This window comes from Elgaria multicarinata, chromosome 13 (genome assembly GCF_023053635.1).
Source record: "Elgaria multicarinata webbii isolate HBS135686 ecotype San Diego chromosome 13, rElgMul1.1.pri, whole genome shotgun sequence".
Taxonomy (NCBI): Eukaryota; Metazoa; Chordata; class Lepidosauria; order Squamata; family Anguidae; genus Elgaria; species Elgaria multicarinata.
In genome coordinates, this window is record NC_086183.1 from 27,452,448 (window position 1) to 27,475,802 (window position 23,355).

Consider the following 23,355-nt stretch of genomic DNA (forward strand, 5'->3'; position numbering starts at 1 on the left):
GCCTGCTCACTGTGGCCTTATAAGACAGGGTCTCCAGGCATATACACCCGCCACAAAGGCCTCAACTGAATTCCAGATGCGTTTAGCCGGCTCTGGCTTCTTAGCCTTGAAGGAAATGGACTTGTGATATGTTGATATGTATATATTGCATATATTTCAAGGCTGATTTTTTGCACTAAGAGAACAGATTTCAAGTCTGAATAAATCTAAGCTGTCTCTGGCTGGACACAGCCCAAATGTTAGGAGGAGCAGAGAAAAAAGAGAAATACAGAAACTGCTGAGCCAGGAGAAAGGCAGGCTGAGACTGCAGGGAAAGAACTCCCTGTGATTTCTCTTTAAAATATAACTCTTACATTCTGACTAAAGAGATTTAGGCCTTAGCAAGACCTAAGGATTATCCCAGGCAAATGGAGGGGTCGTCCCTGCCTGCTCCCGGGATCCCCTGTGTGTCATTTGGATGCACAGGGATGATCCCGGGAAAATCTTGGGATATAGGCCTGGTTTAGTCATGGCTCTAGATACTGTTTTCACTCATCCTTATTTATTTGAGGGCACTTGAGAACACATTCAAGCAGGATGCTTTCAAGCAGACCCTCTCCATCCAATGTTGGAACTATTGATTTGAATCCTTTGGCAGCCCTAGAAAAATTTGCTCCATTTGCAGCCCTGGAAAGATTTGCTCCATTTGCAGCCCTGGAAAGATTTGCTCCATTTGCAGCCCTGGAAAGATTTGCAAAACTGACATCTATTATATTTATCAAAGCCTGTCCTCCCAAAGATACCAACGGTGGGAGCACTGCTCCTAATATAAGTTCTGTGATGAATTTCTTGTCCTTGAGATGTTGGATTATTTTTTCCATCTCTCTGGCCTTCTGCTGAAATCCTTCTTTCAGCAGTTGTTCTTGTTCCTAGGAAAGGTAAGGAGCACACAGAGACTATGCAGGAGCAGCAAGGGAGCAAATGGTTTGGAACTGCGAAAGCGGTGGACAGAGAAAGCCAAACAGCTCCAACAACTCTGAGCAGTTACTGGCTGGGTTTGCTGCCCTTTTTCACGGAAGTGAAAACATTCTAAATTCCTGTTGTTGCCTTTTAGGAATTCCAAACTGAGAAACTGCTGGGCAACCAATGAGGTTTTGGGAAGGAAAGGAGTAAGCGAGCCCCATGGAAAAGCCACTATTTTTTGTGGGGGGGTGTCACTGATGATGCCCCTCAATTTACGTATATAAGGACCCATATACCAGAACCTCTGTGTGTCTATATCAGCCTTCCTCAACCTGGGGTGCTCCAGATGTGTTGGACTGCATCTCCCAGAATGCCCCAGCCAGGCATTCTGGGAGTTGTAGTCCAACACCTCTGGAGAGCCCCAGGTTGAGGAAGGCTGGTCTATATGAATATGAACACATATAATCCTATTCAGACTAGGCTGGAGGTCTTGCAGATAGCAAAGGGTGAAAAGGGTTTCTTATTTTAAAAAATGGCAACTGTTTGTAACTTATTGGAATTAGGTATTCTCTTATTCTCTTATTTCTGCTTTGTGAACCCCTTCCCCCCACCTTCATATGTTTTAATGTGATTTTAGATTGCAAGCCTCTAGGCAGGGTATTGCTGTTTTATTTGTATATTTTGTACAGCACCAATGACATTGTTGGTGCTATATAAAATAATAATAATAATAATAATAATAATAGGTGTTGCTTGGAAAGATTTAATATTTTGGATTCCCCCTCCCCCCTTATGTAGTTGATCTCTTTCAACAACTGTGTTCTCTGGGCAATTTACGAACAGCAGAGGATTAAAATACAGTAATAATCCCAGAATAAAACTATCAAACAAATTCCAGCAGAAACAATGCAGCACCAGAGTTTTTATTATTTATTGAGAGCATTTTTATACCGCTCATTAACAGAAGCTTTCTGGACAGTTTGCAAAACAAAACTGAAAACCATAATAACACAAACATCCGTAAGTGGGCAGTAGCGAGTGTGCAATAAAACGCTCGTCTGATGAACCTCAATATTTTCCCAGTATTTTAACAGTTTATCATCTTAGTCTTTTGCTGTTTTAAATCTGTATATTAAACCTGTAGAAATCTCTGCATTGCTGCTCGGTTTTATCCTGGTTGTGCTTTTATATTGGGCTTTATACTGATGTTTGTTTTATATTCTCCTTTATATCTCCTTTATTCCTCATATCGAGGCAGTAGCTAAATCTTGTCGTTTCTTCCTGTATAATATTGCCAGGATTCGACCATTTTTGTCTGTCTCTTCTGCCAAGACTCTCGTTCACGCACTGGTTATCTCTCGGTTGGACTACTGCAACCTCCTTCTCTCTGGCCTCCCCTCATCTCACATCAGTCCGCTGGTCTCTGTCCACCACTCTGCCGCTAAGATCATCTTCCTGGCCCGCCGCTCTGACCATGTCACTCCGCTTCTGAAATCTCTTCATTGGCTCCCAATTCACTCCAGAATCCAATATAAACTTCTCCTGTTGACCTTCAAAGCTTTTCACGGTCTAGCTCCTGCCTATCTCTCCTCTCTCATCTCACACTATTGCCCCGCTCGTGCTCTTCGCTCCTCTGATGCCATGCTTCTCGCCTGCCCAAGGGTCTCTACTTCCCTTGCTCGGCTTCGTCCATTTTCCTCTGCTGCCCCTCATGCCTGGAATGCTCTTCCAGAACACTTGAGAACTACCAACTCAATCACAGCTTTTAAAACACAGCTAAAAACTTTTCTTTTCCCTATAGCTTTTAAACTTTGAGTTTGTTCTGACTCTATACTGTTAGCTTCACCCCTCCCGGTGCCTGTTTACACTTCCCTGTGCCTGTTTGCATTCTCTTTCCCTCCTTATTGTTTACTACAACTTTATTAGATTGTAAGCCTATGCGGCAGGGTCTTGCTATTTACTGTGTTGTCTGTACAGCACCATGTACATCGATGGTGCTATATAAATAAATAAATAATAATAATAATAATAATAATAATAATAATAATAATAATAATAATAATCGGAATTGTATTTGATGGTTTTAACTTTTGTGAACTGCCCAGAGAGCTTCGACTATTGGGTGGTGTAAAATGCAATAAATAAATAAATAAATATTCGGTGAGAAGACAGGCACCGGAAATCAAGTCCCATTGATTTCAATGGGTCTGTTCCAAAGGTATGTGTGTGTGTGTGGAGGGGTGTTTGTGTGTAAGTGGGTGTGTAATTTGAGTGTGCCTCTAAGTATTGCTAAGTATTGATTTGAAGCGCCCACCCCCACCCCACCAACTAACGAATAAAGAGAGAACAAACGATGAAAAGGAGAAATCACCACTGTCAACATTCAGTCCTTCGCCCCATTGTGAGCTCAGATTCTGTACCCTGGCTGAACTCGCAAATTTTTCGGTTCGTGCTAGTCGCTCCCATTCCCACCCTCGTATCTCAGAAAACCTGAGCTTTTCCAGGAATCGGAGCGGGGAGGAACGACTTCCGCGAAGTCACTTCTCTACTTTCAGTTTCGCAGGTTAAAAGAAAAGCGCACAAAAGTAACCGCTAGCAGATGCTGAAGGGAAGTCGCTGCGGCTCAGAGAACCGCTCGGACCGGTTTCGACTGCAGGCAAGGTGCAGCACCTGATTTTAGGGGGAGCTGTTGCTCTCCGGAGCAATAAAAGCTGAAGAGAGAACTCTTTTCTCTCTTTTTTTTTCTTGCTCGGCTGCCTGAAGGAATCTGAGCTTTAATCCTGTGCATCCTTTACCTGGGAGTAAAAATGCAACCTGTGGGACTTCCTTCTGAGTAAACGTGCAGGCTGGCTCAGGCTGCCAGTTCAGGGAGGAGGCAGAGAACCGCCAAGGGACGGCAGCGAATGACCCGCTATTTCCTTTCCTCTGGTTTCGAGTTGTGCTGCGTGGGCAGTGGAAGCTGGCGACTCTGATTTCGGTGGGGCTGTGAACCCATCCTTGGGTTTCAGTCAGAACCAGCCGGAATTCGAAAGGAGCCATCCTCCAAGGCGCAGAACCCAAATCCTCCAAATAAACTCAGCACCTTGGATAACGCCTTGAGCGTTCTGGCTGGTTCTAAGCCAGGACGGATTCACAGCCCCGCCGAAATCCGAGCCACCAGCCTCCACGGGTTGTGTGTTGTTGTGAGGATGCTCTGCTGCTTCAGGAGCCGAAATGTCCCGAGCCCTCCACGCCTCCGGGGCTGGGCTAATGCGAAAGTTGAAGCATCGGGGTGGGGCAGGGGCGAGGGGAAAGCAGCAAAGGCAAGAGGGGGCACTGGAGAGGTGGATAACAATTATTGTTGTTGTTGTTGTTGTTGTTATTATGAGTGTCATCACACAGGGGGGAAATTGTGTTCCCTCACTGTTGCTTCTCAGCACTTCCTCATTCTTCCCAGAGGAGAAAGAGGAAATAAAGACCAGAGGACCCATTCAGGGGACATTTTTATCTCGCTGTTTTTCCAGCACACAGCGGGAGATCATGGCACATTCCATTTTTTTTAAAAAAAAAAGTCAGATTAAAAGGGGTCTATTTTACTACGGAAAAACAAGCATGAGGAGGCAGACCTCATCATCTAAAGAATAATGGACTCAAGTTAAAGGAAGCCAGATTCCAGCTGGACATCAGGAAAAACTTCCTGACTGTTAGAGCAGTGCGACAATGGAATCCGTTACCTAGGGAGGTTGTGGGCTCTCCCACACTAGAGGTCTTCAAGAGGCAGCTGGACAAGCATCTGTCGGGGATGCTTTGGGGTGGATTCCTGCATTGAGCAGGGGGTTGGGCTCGATGGCCTTGTAGGCCCCTTCCAACTCTGCTATTCTATGATTCTGTGAGGACACACACATCCGTAAGTGGGCAGTAATTGAGCGTGCAACAAAATACTCATCTGATGAACCTCAATTCTGCAGTTGCAGAATCTCCCGAGAGCTTCTGCTAGGAATACTGTGTATTGATGTGAAATACATCCACTGGTGACTCTTGCTGGCATGTACATTGATGGTGCTATATAAATAAATAAATAATAATAATAATTTCACATCTCTCCCTCCTCACCCAGTTCTAGCTTTTCCAGGCTGTGAACAATGGCCTCCAAATTCCTCATGTCGGCTCCCGTGTGCCTGATTGAGAACAAGGGAAACCAGCTCTATGTCTGTCAAGAGGCCCTTCGGCTGCTCTCTGAAATCCGTCAACCCGTGGTGGTGGTGGCCATTGTGGGACTGTACCGCACGGGCAAGTCCTACCTCATGAACAAACTAGCTGGCAAAAACTCAGGTGAGAGAGAATTTATGTGGATCAAGGGGGAAAAGAATAAGTACAATACCTGTAGTGGAAGGGAAGAATATGAATTCTAAAATCAGGGAGTTTCTGCCCAAATTGGCAGAACGGGCAGATCTCTGTGTGTGAGTGGCCTAGTTCAGACAACACGCTAAACCATGCGTGTTGTCTGAACCAGGCCTGTGTGTGTGTGTACCATGGTGACCAGGGCTCTCACACTTTCAAAACTGCCAAGCAGAAAGCAACCTATTCAATGGCAGTGATTTGAACCCCACTTTCAGAACTTATTTATTTATTTATTTATTACATTTTTATACCGCCCAATAGCCGAAGCTCTCTGGGCCTTTGTGTTTCTAAGACTGCAAGCTTTAATTGGTAAGATTGTAATCTGTGTGTGCACGTGTGTGTGTTGATGTAAAATTCGGTCCTTCCATATTCTTTTTCAATCTCTGGAAAATGTAGAACAGCCCTCCCCAAAGCGATGCCACCTTTTTATATTGGAGAGGGTCCTGTGCCTTGACCACGACATACAGAGATTCATCAAGTGTAGCTTTTCCCAGCACCGCATTTCTATGCTGGGGAAAACGACATCCTTTCAATGTCTGCCTCCACCAGCTGATAAAAGCATCGGGGCTTCCCAAGGAATCAGCTCACACATTTCTGGTTTATCCATCTTCAGCTGTATAACATGCTTTTATCTCCACATATAGGTTTTGCCTTGGGCTCTACGGTGCAAGCGAACACCAAGGGAATCTGGATGTGGTGCGTCCCCTACCCTGAGAGGCCTAACCAAACCCTTGTCCTTCTGGATACCGAGGGACTAGGTGATGTGGAAAAGGTGATTTTGAACTTCTGTCTATGTGGATGGGATGCTGCACCTGTTGAATTTCTGCTTCAGTTACAGGCACAGGAGCCCTGCTAGAACCAAGCTGGCATCTACAGTAGCTCCTAAGGTCTGGGGTGTATGGGCCACAATGGCCTGGTTCAGACAACATGCTAAACAATGCTGCTTAACCACAAAATGGTTAATGGAATGCATTAAGGTCATGGTTTAGCGTGTTGTCTGAACCAGGCCATTGACACTTCAGCCATACCAAATTCCTTAGCTATCTAGCCCAGCCTTTCCCATCCTGGTGCTCTCCAGATGTGTTGGACTACAACTCCCATCATCCCCAGCCATCATGGACAATCACTGTGGAATTGTAGTCCAACACACGTGGAAGGTGCCAGATAGGCGAAGGCTGGTGGTCTAGGCAGATGTTTCTCTCTAGAACCAGGAACTCTTCACATCGGAGAGATGTTTTGCAGCCTCGAATTCAGACTTTAATTTTTATGAACAAACCAGACCTCAGTGAAGGGACTGTGGAAACAGGCTGATCAAATGGCGTTATCCAGGTGTGACTGCATTGATGAACTAGTGCTTACACAAGGGCAAATCCTCACGCTACCTTCATTTGCCAGCCCCGTTGCAGCTTTCATTGACTCTCACTTGCCATCGCCCTTCATTCAGCCACTTCGAGATCATCCTTTCCTAGCAGCAGAGAAAGTTGCTGGGTCTTGATTTGGTTGGATGTTTGTAATTTTTTGTGCGGCACCGATCTGGTTAGCTGCCTTGGGCATGCAAGTGAGAAGGCCGGGTACAACATTTAACAAATGAAACCATAAATATAAAACAAGCCTCACAACCATCTATGCCTTTAAGACATACAGAAAGGGGAGGGAGGGAGGGAGCAGTTGTTCCATGGCAGAATGGATGATCAAGAACAGCAACAGCCTCTGTAGCAACTACAGGAAAGTTCTAAATATGGTGAAGGATCTTTGCTGCTGAGGCTTTCTTCCTTCAACATAATTTATGCAGCTCTTGACATTGTTGACCATTCAAGAGGCAAACTAGGGGAGAGTCTAAAATTAGAACTTCGTACTGTTTCTTTCCTGTGCAGCAAAGCATAGGCTGGAGGCTGCACAAGGAAAGATATCACTCCAGTAATGGTCTTTGCAGCTTTTGTGCACATCTGTACTTTTGGTTATTTCTACACCAGCAGGGAAAATCCCGCAACTTTACCGCAGACGACGTGCTTTCCTTACACACAGTTCCCTTTTCCCTTCCCCCTTTTCCCATTTAACCAGGAGTTCTATATGTTTCATTTATACAGCCGCAAGATGGCACTGTGGTCTGCCTCTTCTTATAGTGTGATTTCCTCTTTCCATGCTGAAATGGAAAGGGAGTATTTTTGTTACTAGTTTATTTCTGCTTCAAACTAAGCTGCAGAAATCCTCCCAAAGTATGAGGGAGGCACTGGGGGTTTACAGCATCATGTAATCAACCCGGAAACTTCCGTGAGTGCCCAATCATGAGCGTGCTATAAACCCCTCATTTAGAGAAGCTCCCAATCTTGCCACTTTTTTGTGTATTCCTGCTAGTGTGTCATGAAGAGCACTCTGAGGTCCAAACTCTTAAGCAAGAGAAGATTTCCCCTGGCATGGAAATTAGCTCTCCCCCTCCTTGATTTCTATATGACCCTTCAGTTAAAGGTCCAGGAGTGGAGCTGTAATGAAAGATAGGAATTGTAGCACCAGGAAAAGAATTGTGTAGACACGGTAGCCAGGTTATTGCTATTGGGGTGTGGAACTCACTCTTCCACAGAGAAAAATTATGACTTCTTGGACCAAGATAGTCAGAGGTCATGCTGCTCAACTGTAGTTTGTACCTGTAGTTTTCAGTGTTATCCATTTTCTCTCTCTAAATGACTCATCACTCAATCTAAAACAAAGGGTTAGTGCATCACGCGCCAAAAAACACAGTATCACTCACAGGCTCAGTCCATTATCGCCAAGGAGAAGAGAATGCTGCTCTCGGATTGGCTGCAATGAGTGCTGGGAGTTGTAGGACTTTTTGCCTTCTTCCCACTAGGGCTGTGCAGAAAATGGCGGATTCCCCACAAAGTGGCTGCCATGCTTTAGAATTCCAAATCCAGATCCGAAGCTTACACAGCCCTACCCTCTAATTCCTTGTTTTGGGGGAGAATTGGAATCAAATCCCAAGAATTCTTTGTTCTTCTTTTCTTAGGGCGATTCTCAGAATGATTCCTGGATCTTTGCTTTGGCTGTGCTCCTTAGCAGTACCCTGGTCTACAACAGTATGGGCACCATTGACCAGATGGCTATGAACCAGCTTCAGTATCCTTCTGAAAACTCACTCTCTACGGGAGAAAAGAGGCAAAGTAAATGATACGTTGAATACGTAAAGTGTAGCTGATCCTCTCTTTCTTTTTTACTCACAAGTGAGAATGCAGGGCCTTGATCTGGATTGGGATCACCACACGTGGTTAAGGGAGGTTTTAACCTTCTCCTCCCCCAGCGACTTGTTTTTAACATATTGGTTCAGACAATACGCTAAACCATGCTACTTAACCACAAAATGGTTAAGGGAATACATTAAGGTCAATGCATTCCGTTAACCATTTTGTGGTTCAGCAGCATGGTTTAGCGTGTTGTCTGAACCAGGCCATTGTGCAGTTTGATGCTGGGGAAGCCACACTACGTGGAATTTATCATTAGGTATGCAATCGTATTAGTACTGGATCTGAAAGCCGGTGTGGTTTGGTGGTTGGAGATCTAGGTTCTATTCCCCACTCGGCCATGAAGCAGGTGTGTTTTAGAGGGCCAGGTCTCCCTCTGCAGAGAGAGCTGGTCTCTTGATTCCTAAACCAGGCCATCAGCTATGTGACAGAGCTGACTGAATGCATCAAGTCAAAGTCATCAACCAGGAATGATAGTAATAGACTGGAAGACTCGGCTGACTTTGTTCGCTTCTTCCCGACCTTCATCTGGGCCTTGCGGGATTTCACGTTGCAGCTGGAGATAAACGGGCACCCAATCACCGAGGACGATTATCTGGAAAATTCCTTGAAATTAAAAAAAGGTACCAAATGACAAATGTGTAGCAGAGACCAGTATAACCTGGTGGCTAGCAGCCCAGCCCAGCCAAGTACAAACTGGCGTTCAGTTGCTATCGCAGAGCTGAAAAGGGTGTATGGAGGGACAGCCTCTATGAAAAAGACTTATTCAGTTATGTAAAGTGTTTAAATTTTGGTATTCTGCCTGACAATAGACCGAAAGGTGGCTGATAATAAAATGAAATAATACCGTTTTATTTATTTAGCTTGTTCCCTGACTTTCTACCAAAAAACAGCCACCACGCCGACTAACGTGTAACCACAGCACAAGCAGTCAAACTTCCAAAAAGACCAACCACGACTTAGAAAAAATATGTGAACCTACTATTTAGCAGTTTTTCTAATAATAATTTTATCAGCAGTAGGAAAAACTGCCAGCAGGGGCACAATTCAGTCCTCTTTCTCCAGTGGGCCACCTGCTGATGGGCTGGTTTGAGGGAACAGCCTTCACCCACTATTTTTATTTTTTATTTTATTTATTTATTACACTTTTATACCGCCCAGTAGCTGAAGCTCTCTGGGTGGTTCACAAAAATTAAAACCATGAAAAGCATAAAAACAACCAACAACTTTAAAACATAAATACAAAATACAATATAAAAAGCACAACCAGGATTAAAACCACACAGCAAAAATTGATATAGGTTAAAATATAGAATTAAAACAGCGAAGTTTAAATTTAAGTTAAATTAAGTGTTAAAATGCTGAGAAAATAAAAAGGTCTTCAGCTGGCGACGAAAGGAGTACACTGTAGGTGTCAAGCAAACCTCTCTGGGGAGCTCATTCCACAGCCAGGGTGCCACAGCAGAGAAAGCCCTCTTCCTAGTAGCCACCTGCCTCACTTCTTTTGGCAGGGGCTCACGGAGAAGGGCCCCTATAGATGAAGGTCTTAAGGTCCAGGCAGGCACATATGGGAGGAGGCGTTCCTTCAAATAACCTGGCCCCAAGCCGTTTAGGGCTTTGAATGTTAGTACCAGCACTTTGAATCTGGCCCGGACCTGGACTGGCAGCCAATGTTCCTTTCTCAAGGTGGACCTCTAACAAAGTTAGTTGCTGTTCAGAGGTATAGACTGTGATGGTCAATGTTGGGGGACAATATAGTGCAGAGAGGAAGAGTTGGTGTATGAATGAATCCATGTGATTAGCTTCTGATCAACCTGCCTGTTTCTGAAATGACCAAGCCAGACAAGAGAGAGAAGGAAGGGAAAGAAAGTGAAATAGGATAGGTATAGCTGGATCTAGGGTGGGCATCAATATGATGCTGCTTTTGGAGCTGATTCCCTCAAAACCCTGTAGCATCACTGCTGTGAGGCAGAATGCGGGCTCTCCCGCCAGGAAAAAACTCAGCACGAGCAACTTTTCGTTTTTCCAAGCCCGCCCAATGCCCTGGGTTCCCATGCTTACCCTGCACTTGAATGTGCCCCTAGCAACGCCCACTGGGCCACCACTGACAGACAAAGAAGCAAGGTGGTGTCCTTGGAGCTACTGAAAAAATTGCGGTAAAACGATACTGCGAAAAAGCGCAGTTTCAGGGGGGGGAAGTCGATGTGGCTGGAAGTTGGCAGCTGTGTCACATAGACATCGCAGCACCGCTATGCAGCAACGATGGGGTATACAGGGTGTACAGACAAGCCCCAGGTGGCGTCCTGGACCGAATCGTTCTCTTTATCTTAGTATTCCAACGTGCTGGCATCTTGGCAGTGGCAGGCACCGTTACAGGTTCACCTGCAAGCTACCCACCTGTATCTGGTTTCCTCTAGGTGACCCCCGTGAAACAGAGCTGTTCAACCTGCCTCGCAAATGCATCCGGACGTTCTTCCCCACCCGAAAATGTTTTGTCTTTGAGCGCCCAACTAAGGGGAAGAACCTGCATAAACTGGAGCAGATGCAAGAGAGTGAGCTGGACTCCGACTTCGTGGAACAAGCAGCTCTGTTCTGCCGTTACGTCTACTGGACGTCCAAGGAAAAGACCATCCCAGGCGGGCATGTTGTCACTGGCCACCGTGAGTCTTTCAAGCTCTGTACTTCTTTCTCGGAGCGGCTGTCATGGTAGCACAGGGACTAGGGCAGTGGCCTTTCACGGTTCAGACACAAAATCCGGTTTTAACCTGCAACAGCAACATGAGACCCACTTTGAAGATATTGTTGACTTTAACAGAGATTGGAGAAAGAGAATTAATTAATTAAAACTTATTTTAAAAATGTCTTTCTTCAGATCTTTCCTTTTTCTGTGTTTCCCTTCTACTCTGTCTTTTGCCAAATAGGTTATTGGTCTTTTTGCAGTAACCTAACTAAGGTCAGGTCATAAGTCCCCACTTATGGATCATCACTCCACCAGCCAAGGCCGGGCAAAGCTGGTAGTAGGCCTGGGCCGGATGGGAAATGTAGGCCCCATTTCAAACTGCTCACTAAGTATTTTTTTAATCAGTTCTAAATACGTATGAACTAGAATGATTTATAAAAAAGGTAATGGCTAGCACTTTTATTCAAGATGTATATAAGACATCACTTCTTCACATTCAGAAATGCTTTACGTGCTTTTCTTTGGGCAAATTCATCACCAACAACAGAAAAATCAAGCAACTTTGCCCAGGGGGACTCGGAGTAGGCCCCCTCAAAATCGTAGGCCCATGCCAACTGGCCCCCTTCCCCCGCCTAGTCCTGCCACCAGCCAAAAGCCTGTGGAAAAGAAAAAAGTGCCTAGTCCCTGAGGCTCAAGGGCTTTTCTTTAGGAAGACCCAGGCAGTTGAATCTGCACTGCATTGGGCTACTGTGTGTGCAGGAAGTTGAATGGCCGCCTAAACAGGTGTCGCTTTTCTCCTTGAAGTGCTGGCAAAGCTGGTGGAGACCTATGTGGAGACCATCCGCAGCGGGCAGGTGCCTTGCATGGAGAATGCAGTGCTGGCCTTGGCTGAGATTGAGAACACGGCTGCTGTGAATGACGCTGTTGCTCGCTACGAGGAGCTGATGAAGCAGAAGGCGAAGCTGCCCACAGCCACTGTCGAGGAGCTACTGAGGATTCACGCTGAGTGTGAGAAGGAAGCCCTCCAGGTGTTCATGGCTCGTGCCTTCAAGGATGAATCACGTCAATTCCAGGTTCAGCTCATGGTAGGTTGTGTGAGGCTTGCCTCAGTTCAGGGGGAGCTATAACCTCCAACACCGATTCTGAATCAGAACGTGATGGTGTAGAATCACACCCAGCCATGGGAAGCTAGGAGCCTGAGAATTTATTTCTTCCCAGCCGGGACTGGAAGAGATGCAGGACCCTGATACGGCCTGTCTGGGAGACCTGACCTTGAGGGAGACCCCTGCTTCTTGACCAGGGGAGCTTTCCATGGGAACAGGACAGCAGCAGAAGGTCTCACCATAGTAAAAACTTCAGAGGCTGATGAAGGTTCATTGTCCTTAGATAAGCGATCATATAAACTGGCTGCAAGACACAAATAAGATACGGATGTGGTTAGGTAACTGTACAACTTCAAATCCTGGCTCAGCCTTATTTAAGCTCCATCCCAACACACACGGTTCTTTCTCCCAGCCTAGAAACAAGTGTAGTTGTGCCTTAGCTTTATTTTGTACGTTTTGTTCTGCCAGAAAACCCTGGATCAGAAGAAGGAGGAGTACTGCCACAAGAATGAGCAGGAATCCACAACACTCTGTTGGGCTGTGTTGACATCGCTGTCTCAGGAGTTGGAAAACAACATCAAGAAGGGAATTTACTCCCAGCCTGGTGGCCACCAGGTCTTTGTGGATGACCTGAAGAAACTGGAACAAAGATACCAGCAGGAACCTAAAAAAGGCGTAAAGGTAAGGAAAGACTTGACCTGTTGTCTGAACAGGATCATAAGAAAAAGAGGAAGCTGAGAACAACCCTCACCTGAAAAATGCAGTTGAAATTACATCCACATCGTGGAATTTTTTATTTTATTTTAAATATTTATTAAACTCTATTTAACAAAGCAGTTTAAAAAAGTTAGATTGTAAGCCTATGTGGCAGGGCCTTGCTATTTACTGTTTTACTCTGTACAGCACCATGTACATTGATGGTGCTATATAAATAAATAATAATAATAATAATAATAAAAGTTAAATATATATATAAAAACAAACAAGTCAGACAGCGTTTCTAATAAATACACAAACACGATTTCTGTAGATGCCGAACCGAGCTTGTTTCCTTCAATTTACTGTGGTCAGAGGAAGATTTGTTAAACCAGAGTTAAATGCCACATCTGTACCATTGATGTAATCGAGAAAAGGAGACCAGGGCAGGATCTACACTACTGCTTTAAAGCGCTTTATAACAGTTATAAAGCGCTTTAACTGCTTTAAAGTGCTATAAAACTGTTATAAAGCGCTTTAAAGCAGTAGTGTAGATCCGGCCCATATTTCATTGAATGGGTCATAGCTAAGTTGGCCCGACGAGACTCTGCGGTGGTAGGTTAATTTTTCAGAGCAGGCTATATCCCACACTTTCCTTTTCCATCCAGTGAGTGTAGGGCCCTTCGGATCCTTCCAGTGTTCAGCGATTTCTAAATGAGGTGCCGTAAGGAGGATAAATACCAATTCTTTATGGATAAGGGAGGGGTTTAGAGCATTGGGCAGGGACAGCAGGGACAGGCTTGGTTCTGGCAAGATTATCTGATCAGTGGCTTTAGAAATTATATTGAAGATAGTTTCCCAGAACTGCTTCAGGGCCTTACACTCCCACCACATATGTAAGTAAAAGCTCTTTTCATCGCATCCTCTCCAACACAACGGGGAGATTGAAGTCGTTGCATGCGAGAGTTGAACTGGAGTTATATACCATCTTAATATAACCTTGAGGGCTGACTCCTGTATGCGGGATGATATTGTTCGGAGGGGGGGATTTATCCAAATTTGTTTCCATTTTGTATATTCAATCTGTATATGTAGATCAGTTTCCCATATGCTCCTCAGAGCCAGAGAGAAGCCACCGCCCCTCTCAAGCAATAGGTCATAAATTGCTGAGGTCACGCGGAATTGAATGCTGGCTCAGTCAGCCATTCTGCACTCACTCTGTTCCTCAGACAGGCAGTGTGCCTCATTTCTTTTTTAACATCACTGGACATCTATACACATATTTTTCCTTTATTGCCTTATTAAATAAACAAGGGGGAATTTTTTTTAAAAAAAAAAATGCTCAAGGATTGAGGTAGGAGGGATTTCTTGATGATGTCATGGCGGGGTGGATGGGAACAGCAGCCAGTCAGAAAGCTGCCTGATGGTCAGTGTCTTCTGTTAATGTTCAGAACATCGCCCCACCCCCACCCCCCACCCAGAGCTTTTCCTTGAAAACGAATAGGAACATTGAACGGAGAGTTTCGGCTATTGGGCCAGTATAGAAATGTAATAAATAAACCAAATAAATAGAATAGGCGGGTGGTTCCCACCACACTCTATGATGACTGTCTTCTCCTTAGAAGGAAAAGATGTCATATCCCATTAACCATTCTTGCTGGGGATCATAGACACAGCCATGTCCAGCTTGTGGGTCCCTGGTCGACAGAGTGCTGGACTAGATAGACCCTTGGTTTGATTCAGCAGGACTCTCCTGATGTTCTTATTCTGACAGATGTTTGACAGCTTTCCCTTAGCATATATATTCTCTGCCTAAACTCTGCCTGCTGTTGCTACTTCCCTGTTCAGGCTGAGTCCGTCCTGCAGCAGTTCCTTTGCGACAAGGAGCATGTAGGCAGAGCCATTCTTCAAAGCGACCAAGCCCTCACAAGTAAAGAGAAGGAAATGGCAGGTAAGAGGCTGGTACAGTACACACGGGATGGATATTGACGCTGCTTTTCACCACCAAGATTGTGAGCTTAAAATTTCAGTCAAGGAAGATTAGAGAAAGTTTGAGGAACAATTTCCATGTAACTATGTAATGAAACTGAAGTAGTTGAAAATGTCAAGCCAAATGGTTATGCACGCTGACCAGGACAGAGACATGAGCCTGGTTTGCAAGATCACTGCTGTCTAGTGTGGTGGGTTGTGGCACATGCCAGCGACCACTTTGAATACTGGGTGTTGCCATCATTTTCCGTGTCATCCAAACCCAGGCAACATTGTTGGAGGGGGAAACAATACTACAACAACCCGTAGGTTATTAGAGGGTTGTTTCTATGTTCAACAAGCCACGCTTTCTGGGTTCAAACAACACAACAAGCTGCAGCTTGGCCTTCAGTAGGTAACTGTGTGCCCACAGGCACGGCAGCCTGTCGTGGCTTTCATAAACTTTGGTGATCGTGCGAAACAGATTAAAGCGAATTGCAGGGCCTCCTTGTGTGTCAACTGTTTCCCCCTACAAGAAGCCATGCCACCTGGGTTTGGACAATACAGCAAACCATGTCAACTCCCCCCGCCCCCACAGGGGGTTGAAACTTCAAAATGGCTGCTGGCATGCACCACAAACCACCGTGGCTTAAAGAAGTCACGCTGAGCTGTGGTGCCCATGTGAACCAACACAGTGTGAAGCTTTCAACCAGAGCAGCCGTGGGGTGTTTGAGCTTCTTTAACAAGGTGCAGTGTTTTATGGAAACAAATACAGGATGTGGGTTGCTAAATGAGAGAGAGAGAGAGAGAGAGAGAGAGAGAGAGAGAGAGAGAGAACGAACCTAGCAAAACATGCCAAACTTCTTTCATAGAGGATATTCTTACGTGCTCCTACAGACAGCAAAGCCATTGCCACACTTAGGATCCCCTGAGAGTAATACCTCCACCCCTATCCTACAGCTCTCCTTGGTCTGTCTCTTATTCTGTTCAATAAAACTCTTGTTGTGCCCTGACATACACACCAACTGTATCCTTCCTTCAGTTGAAGAGGTGGGAGCAGGGAGGCGAAGAAGGCTACGTCCCACCCTCCAAAATGGCTTTCACATTCCAGGGAATCTCCAACCATTTCTTCACCATCCTGGGCCACTTAGCTGTGGTTGTCCAGTCAAAGGATGTCTGTGACACCCGTGGCCAATGGCCATTAAGGAGCTTTAAGCAGTCATTCCAAGTCCTGCAATCCTCTCTTGGCAGAACCTCAGTTTACTTCACAGCAATGAAGTAGTAATCCAATACTGTCTAGCAACTCTGCTCAACCTCTGAGGAGATTCATTCTTTCTTTTCCTCCTGGGACAGAGGCCGAGGCCAAAGCTGAGGCAGCGGAGCGAGAGCGGGACCTTCAGAAGCAGCAGCAGGCTGTGCTAGAACAGAAGATGGAGGATCAGCAACGGAGTTATGAGTTGAACTTAAGACAGCTGGAGGAGAAGATGGTGATAGAACGGAACAAACTGTTGGCAGAGCAGCAGCAGATGATGGAGAGCAAACTCAGGGTAACTGTCACAGGGCAGCTGCGGGATGGTCTTGTTTTCCAAAAAGCACTGGAGTCATGCCTGCTAAAAATGGAGTGAGGCATGCCCTGGGCAGCTGATGGAGTATCGACAGTTCATCCTCACAGTTAGCAATTCTGTTCTGGGACAGGCACATATCTGATGCAAGCTATGGATCAGCCGGGTCACTCTTAGCTGTGCAGGGAAGCTTTATGCTGGAGCCACCATCATGACTCGCTGATCTGTCTCCTTGAGCGTCCGGCGGTGGACAACTATATTGGTTTTCCAGGCTTCACCCACTGGGCCAGCAGCCAACCCTTCAGTGTTAATATGTAAACTGCTTGGAGAGGTTAATATATCAAGTGGTATACAGGTGTTATTCATATAAATAAATAAATAAACCTATGCAAGTAGAGCAGCCCCCTTCCCCAGCTGCAAGAAATTACCTTTCCAAAGGAGCTGAGTGACAGGAATACGAGGAAGGGGGCAAGGCTAGTGAGCACATCTCTACACTCCTAATCTTTGGGGTGAGGAGCAGGGCCAGATCTACACAGAGTCTTCAGGGCGCCCTGAAGGCGCTTGCGTGCGCCTCCAGGGCGCCCCGAAACTCCTAGTGTAGATAGAGGAGGAGGTGGAGGAGGCGGCCCCGCATCGCCCCTCGCGAGGACGGGGCGAAAAGTTTCAGGGCTCGGCAGCTTCGCTGGTGAGTCCTTGCCGCCGTCGCCCACCTCCCCGCTGGCCTCCTGCTGCCGGCGAAAGAGCCACCCGGGTTGGAGAGCTCGGCGGAAGAAGCCGCCGCCTCGCCTTCTTCCCCGAAGACTGTGTAGATCCGCTCCAGGTGAGCACCTGTACAGGACTTGAGTTGCCTTCCTTGATTGGAGATGTTCATGAGCATGTTGAAAGCTAAATTGCATCCTTTTGCTTGTGTTCCAATGACTCTAATGGTTTTTCCTCCTCCTCCTCCAGGAACAAGATGCTTTTCTGAAGGAGGGATTCAAGAAGGAAGCTGACCGACTGAATGGGGAGGTTCAGAAACTGAAGCAACAAAATGAAACCATCAGGAAGCCAGGTTTTATTGGCTCAGCACTGGGGTTTCTGGCGGATGGTGTCTCAGCGGTGTTGCCAGGTGCCTTAGGCAAAGCTGCTAATGCAGTTGGTAACTTCCTCAGGAAAATCTTTTAAACCAGTAGGAACAGGGCCTTGTCCACAGCCCTTCCGTTCTCCTGCCCTGGCAATGTGCGTTTGCTTTGGTTAGCTTAGTTTCTTCCACAGTATTAATTTTGTTATGACATAGTATTATTGGCAATTGCGATTAGGATCCTGGGGTGCAATGAGAACTGCACTCACATTGCTGCTGCTCATGTATGTGTTATGTGTTGCCGGGAATGGTGAGGTGTGTGCATTTCACACCAGTTTTGAAATCTGCCCTGACTGCCAGTCAACTAGTGGGCCCAGTTCAAGACAATAGTACTACTGTACAAAACCCTAAGCAGGATCCATGTGCTTGGAGGACCACCTCCCCAATGCTGACCATCCCCGCAAGGCTTTGCTCATGGTCCCCTCATCACCTACCACATATTGCAGGGTCCTTTCGGTAATGGCACCCTGGCTCTGGAGACCAGTCTTTTGGGGGTATTGGCAAGTGCTCAATTTGCTTTTGTCTGATGGTATTGATTACTTTACTGTATTTTATTGCATATGTACTGTAACCCTTGTTGATGTATTACCATTTTGCTTCAATCCTGGGCTGGATTCTGTTTACACTCCAGCTTAAAAGTGACCAATGCCATATGGACCTTGGGATAACTGTAAAATTAATAAATATGAATGAACAGGTCTAAAATACTTGTATTTGATCAACAAATAAAAATGAGTCATGCGTACAAATTAACTTATGGGAACACACAAAATATAGGAACACTTAAGGCTTCATCCCACATACCTGTTTCCCTCGAATTATCCCTATAGCATAAAGCTGTCGTCATTGTTGTTGTTGCTAGCTAAATCACACCCCGGGCAGCAGCACTCCTAAGATCCTTTGCATACCAGGAAAGGGTTTAAGGGGGAGAAATGTAAAAAAATCATAAAAAATCAACGGATGACCCAATCTGATTCAAATTTGGTATGCTTAAAACTCTCCTTAATATCTATTACTGTGCCAATTTTGATGTCTTTATCTTTAAAACTTATGCAGATGTAAGCATTTGTTTAATTTGTACTTTAAACATATCAAATCATCTTCCTGCGCCCCCAGTGGCCACTTGGAAAACAACAAATGATTTGCTCCTAAAGAGTTAGTAAAATAGGTCGGTTCCTTTGGCGAAGAAGCACAATTAAAGCAGGGTGCATGGGAGTGCTTCACAGTCAAAGCAGATTATAAACTGGAAAACTTCGAAGTCCTTTGCATGTAATTCGCAGTGATTGCACAGTATAACCTTGGTGTGATGAAGCTATTAAATAAAAGGAACAGTGAAGCAACCCTTGAGGAGAAACTAAATCCATCAGTGATAAATCCATGGAAGTCATTGCAGTCCACAGAGGTTACTGCAATCCACAAAGTTCCTGCCTTCTAAACTTCTAGCATGCTCCTTCAGTCCCTCTGCGGCCTCTTCTCTTTTCCAAATGAAGACCCAGCTGCCCCTCCAAGGTGCCATGCTCCCAAGAATCCCCCCTCGCTCTTGGTTTGAATTTTCATGGGCAGGTCCTCCACGCACCCCCAACATAACATTTGCAGTCCCTGCAAACGGAAAGTTTTGAATGGTTCCTTTCACTGAGTGGTTCCTTTTGCCTACCCACAAGTGCTGTAACACATGGCTGTACATTGACCAGCAGCAGTGCAAAGACCTAAAAAGGCATTTAGGGTGCAATCCTATGCCTATTTAGAGAGAGAGAAAGGCCTACAACTAGCTAGGAAATGTTGGGGGTTGTTAGCAGTTATTCTGAAGAGCTAAAAAACACGGGGGGGAAATAAAAAGGTTTTACCTGGCACTGAAAAGACCACAACATAGGTGCCAGGTGAGCCTTTCGCTTTTATTGCAATGGCTTCTGTTACACAAATAAACTATATATTTGATTTGAGGTGAGCTTCTCTGGGCAGATCATTCCACAACTAGGGTGCCACCACTGAAAAGGCCCTGTGGCCACCTAGCTCACCTCATTTGGCAAGGGCATTTAAGCATATAACAGCCAACTGCCCAGACCCTAAGATCATCTTCAAGGGTCCTCCTCCATGAACCCCTGCCCATCTACCACTCTAAGGTGCCATGCTGTCAAGAATCCCCCCTACCTCCTGGTTTGAATGTCCACGGGCAGGTCCTCCATGCACCCCCAACATAACATTTGCAGTCCCTGTGTTACACAGAAAGGATTTCCCTTCTCTGTTCTGTTTCCGTTCCCCAGCAGCCTGAGAGCCAGACCACATATGGAATGGCTAGCCTAGCTCTCAGCCAGAAGAGCTGCCTGATTTATAGCATTCTTTCCTGTCCAGTTAGACAAAGGAATTGTTAGTGCGCAGACATAAAAGCTCTGCCCAGTAGTGTATATACCCCAGCCCCATTTTGGGGTGGGCAGTGTGTCTTTCTGGAACTCGAGTTCCCTCACTGCCACCTAGGATGGACACTTACATGGATCACCAAAGAGGAGGACAAAGGAATGCTAATTTATATGTGTGTTACTTATTTATTTTATTTGTAACCTGCCTTTCTGCTATAAAATGGCAATCAAGGTGGCTTGCAGAACCAATTAAAATTGATTAAATCAATACATTAAAATGCACTACGAACATAACAGTTACAGAAACGATATTATTAAAAACCAGCAGCAACCCCCACCACACCCATCTATACATCAAAGGGCTTCTTAAATAATGCAGTCTTTTGCCTGCAGGCAGGAGGACATCAGAGAGGAAGGGAACTTACCTTCCCTTAGGAGGGAATTCCAGAGCCTGGGAGCAGCCACTGAAAATGCCCTCTTTCAGATCCCCACTAAATGCAGCTATGAAGGCTGCAGTCTATTTATTTATTTGTATTACATTACTATATCACCCAATACTTGAAGCTCTGAAAGAAGAGCCAGTTCCAAGTACTGGTAGTACCAAGTAGCTTCAACAGCTTCGTGTGCCTGTACCAGTCGCCGACAAAACTACTTGCAGATGAAATACTGGCAGATGAAGCTGTTGAAGCTACTGGCAAGGCAAGTACTGGCAAGTGAAGCTGGTGAAGCTACTGGCAGGGATGGTACTGGCAACTGAAGCCGTTGAAGCTACTGGCAAGGCAGGTACTGGCAAGTGAAGCCATTGAAGCTACCTACAAGGCAAGTACTGGCAAGAGAAGCTGGTGAAGCTACTTGCAGCTGAAGCCGTTGAAGCAACTGGCAGGGATGGTACTGGCAAGTGAAGCCGTTGAAGCTACTGGCAAGGCAGATACTGGCAAGTGAAGCCATTGAAGCTACCTACAAGGCAAGTACTGGCAAGTGAAGCTGGTGAAGCTACTGGCAGCTGAAGTACTGGCAGGTGAAGCCGTTGAAGCTACTGGCAGGGATGGTACTGGCAAGTGAAGCCATTGAAGCTACTGGCAGCTGAAGTACTGGCAGGTGAAGCCGTTGAAGCTACTGGCAGGGATGGTACTGGCAAGTGAAGCCATTGAAGCTACTAGCAGCTGAAGTACTGGCAGGTAAAGCCATTGAAGCTACTGACAGTGAAGGTACTGGCAAATGAAGCCATTGATGCTACTGGTAGGGAAGGTACTGGCAGGTGTAGCCGTTGAAGCTACTGGCAAGGCAGGTACTGGCAAGTGAAGCCGTTGAAGCTACCTACAAGGCAAGTACTGGCAAGTGAAGCCGTGATGCTAATTTTCCTAATTTTATATTTAAAAATGATGGCAATGAATGCATTTTTTTTAACAGGGAGAGGAGTGGTTGAGGGGGGGAATTAAAACTGGCAAGTTTTAAAAAAGCTCCTAAAAATCACCGATACAACCAATGTGCTTCAAACTTTGCCTACCTAAAGCCCTACTTGTGCTTTTATACTGACAAATTTCATGTCTTTACCTTAAAAAGTAATGGACGTTAATGGATTTCTTGCAAATTCCTTCATGTAGTCCTTGAAAAGAATGTCTGAATTTCTGAATTGATCTGAATCGATTCGGAGCGACCCAATACACCTTGCATCGATTTGGACCGACCCTATACACCTTGTATCAGTTTCGTCCGACCCGATCGGCCTCAGATCTGCTTTAGAGAGGTCCGAATCCCCCAGATCCGGATAGGATTTGAGATTTGGATCCGGAGCAGTGCACAACACTACTGACAGGTCCATGCCCTACCAGTACCAAGTAGCTTCAATAGCTTCGCGTGCCTGTACCAGTAGCTGGCAAAACTACTTGCAGCTGAAATACTGGCAGGTGAAGCTGTTGAAGCTACAGGCAAGGCAATTACTGGCAAGTGAAGGCAGTGAAGCTACTGGCAGCTGAAGTACTGGCAGGCGAAGCCATTGAAGCTACTGGCAGGGAAGATACTGGCAGGTGAAGCCATTGAAGCTACTGGCAAGGCAGGTACTGGCAAGTGAAGCCGTTGAAGCTACCTACAAGGCAAGTAATGGCAAGTGAAGCCGTTGAAGCTACTGGCAGGGATGGTACTGGCAAGTGAAGCCGTTGAAGCTACTGGCAGGGATGGTACTGGCAAGTGAAGCCGTTGAAGCTACTGGTAGGCAAGGTACTGGCAGGTGAAGCCGTTGAAGCTACTGGCAAGGCAGGTACTGGCAAGTGAAGCTGTTGAAGCTACTGGCAGGGAAGGTACTGGCAAGTGAAGCCGTTGAAGCTACTGGCATGGCAAGTAGTGGCAGGCCAAGCAAGGGGAGCTGTTGGCAGGTCATCATGGTGCTAAGTTTCCTAATTTTATATTTAAAAATGATGGCAATGAATGCATTTTTTGTAAACGGAGAGAGGAGTGGTTGAGGGGGGGAATTAAACATCAGGGGATGAACCGATGTGCTTCAAGCTTGGCATGCCTTAAGTCCTACGTAGGGACTAGAATGTTGCCAAGTTACATGTCTTTCCATTTAAAAATGACAGCGTATTTGATTTGATTTTTTAAAAAAACTCAAACGTTTTAAAAAAGCTCCTAAAAATCACGGATACAACCAATGTGCTTCAAACTTTGCCTACCTAAAGCCCTACTTGTGCTTTTATACTGACAAATTTCATGTCTTTACCATAAAAAGTAATGGACGTCCTTGAAAAAAATGTCTGAATTTCCGAATTGATCTGAATCGATTCGGAGTACTGGCAGGTGAAGCCGTTGAAGCTACTGGCAGGGATGGTATTGGCAAGTGAAGCCGTTGAAGCTACTGGCAGGGATGGTACTGGCAAGTGAAGCCGTTGAAGCTACTAGCAGGGATGGTACTGGCAAGTGAAGCCGTTGAAGCTACTGGTAGGGAAGGTACTGGCGAGTGAAGCCGATGAAGCTACTGGCAAGGCAAGTACTGGCAAGTGAAGCCGTTGAAGCTACTGGCAGGAATGGTACTAGCAAGTGAAGCTGTTGAAGCTACTGGCAGGGAAGGTACTGGCAATTGAAGCCGTTGAAGCTACATAGCAGACTTTTAGCAGACTTTTAAAGGACTTTTAGCAGACTTTTAAAGGACTTTTAAAGGACTTTTAGCAGACTTTTAAAGGACTTTTAGCAGACTTTTAAAGGACTTTTAGCAGACTTTTAAAGGACTTTTAAAGGACTTTTAGCAGACTTTTAAAGGACTTTTAGCAGACTTTTAAAGGACTTTTAGCAGACTTTTAAAGGACTTTTAAAGGACTTTTAGC

At 45.6% G+C, this 23,355-nt stretch overlaps 1 protein-coding gene across 1 annotated transcript; it reads left to right on the top strand.

Annotated features, from left to right (window-relative positions):
* The first annotated feature begins 3,520 nt into the window (after window positions 1–3,520).
* On the top strand, window positions 3,521–18,389 carry LOC134407735 (guanylate-binding protein 1-like). The gene is made up of 11 exons (XM_063139660.1): window positions 3,521–3,603; window positions 5,039–5,253; window positions 5,967–6,094; window positions 8,324–8,433; window positions 8,976–9,178; window positions 10,973–11,215; window positions 12,040–12,320; window positions 12,807–13,019; window positions 14,883–14,985; window positions 16,356–16,549; window positions 17,513–18,389. The coding sequence occupies exons 2-11, from the start codon at window positions 5,064–5,066 to the stop codon at window positions 17,726–17,728; spliced, it is 1,881 nt and encodes a 626-aa protein (XP_062995730.1). The 5' UTR covers window positions 3,521–3,603; window positions 5,039–5,063; the 3' UTR covers window positions 17,729–18,389.
* Window positions 18,390–23,355: the final 4,966 nt, after the last annotated feature.

What these genes read in the sequence shown, in the direction of transcription:
- LOC134407735 (XM_063139660.1), top strand. Translation starts at nt 5,064, where the DNA reads ATGGCCTCCAAATTCCTCATGTCGGCTCCCGTGTGCCTGATTGAGAAC. An exon ending in TTCCTTGAAATTAAAAAAAG is followed by an intron (nt 9,179 to 10,972) that starts GTACCAAATGAC and finishes GGTTTCCTCTAG; the next exon opens with GTGACCCCCGTGAAACAGAG. An exon ending in AATTCCAGGTTCAGCTCATG is followed by an intron (nt 12,321 to 12,806) that starts GTAGGTTGTGTG and finishes TTGTTCTGCCAG; the next exon opens with AAAACCCTGGATCAGAAGAA.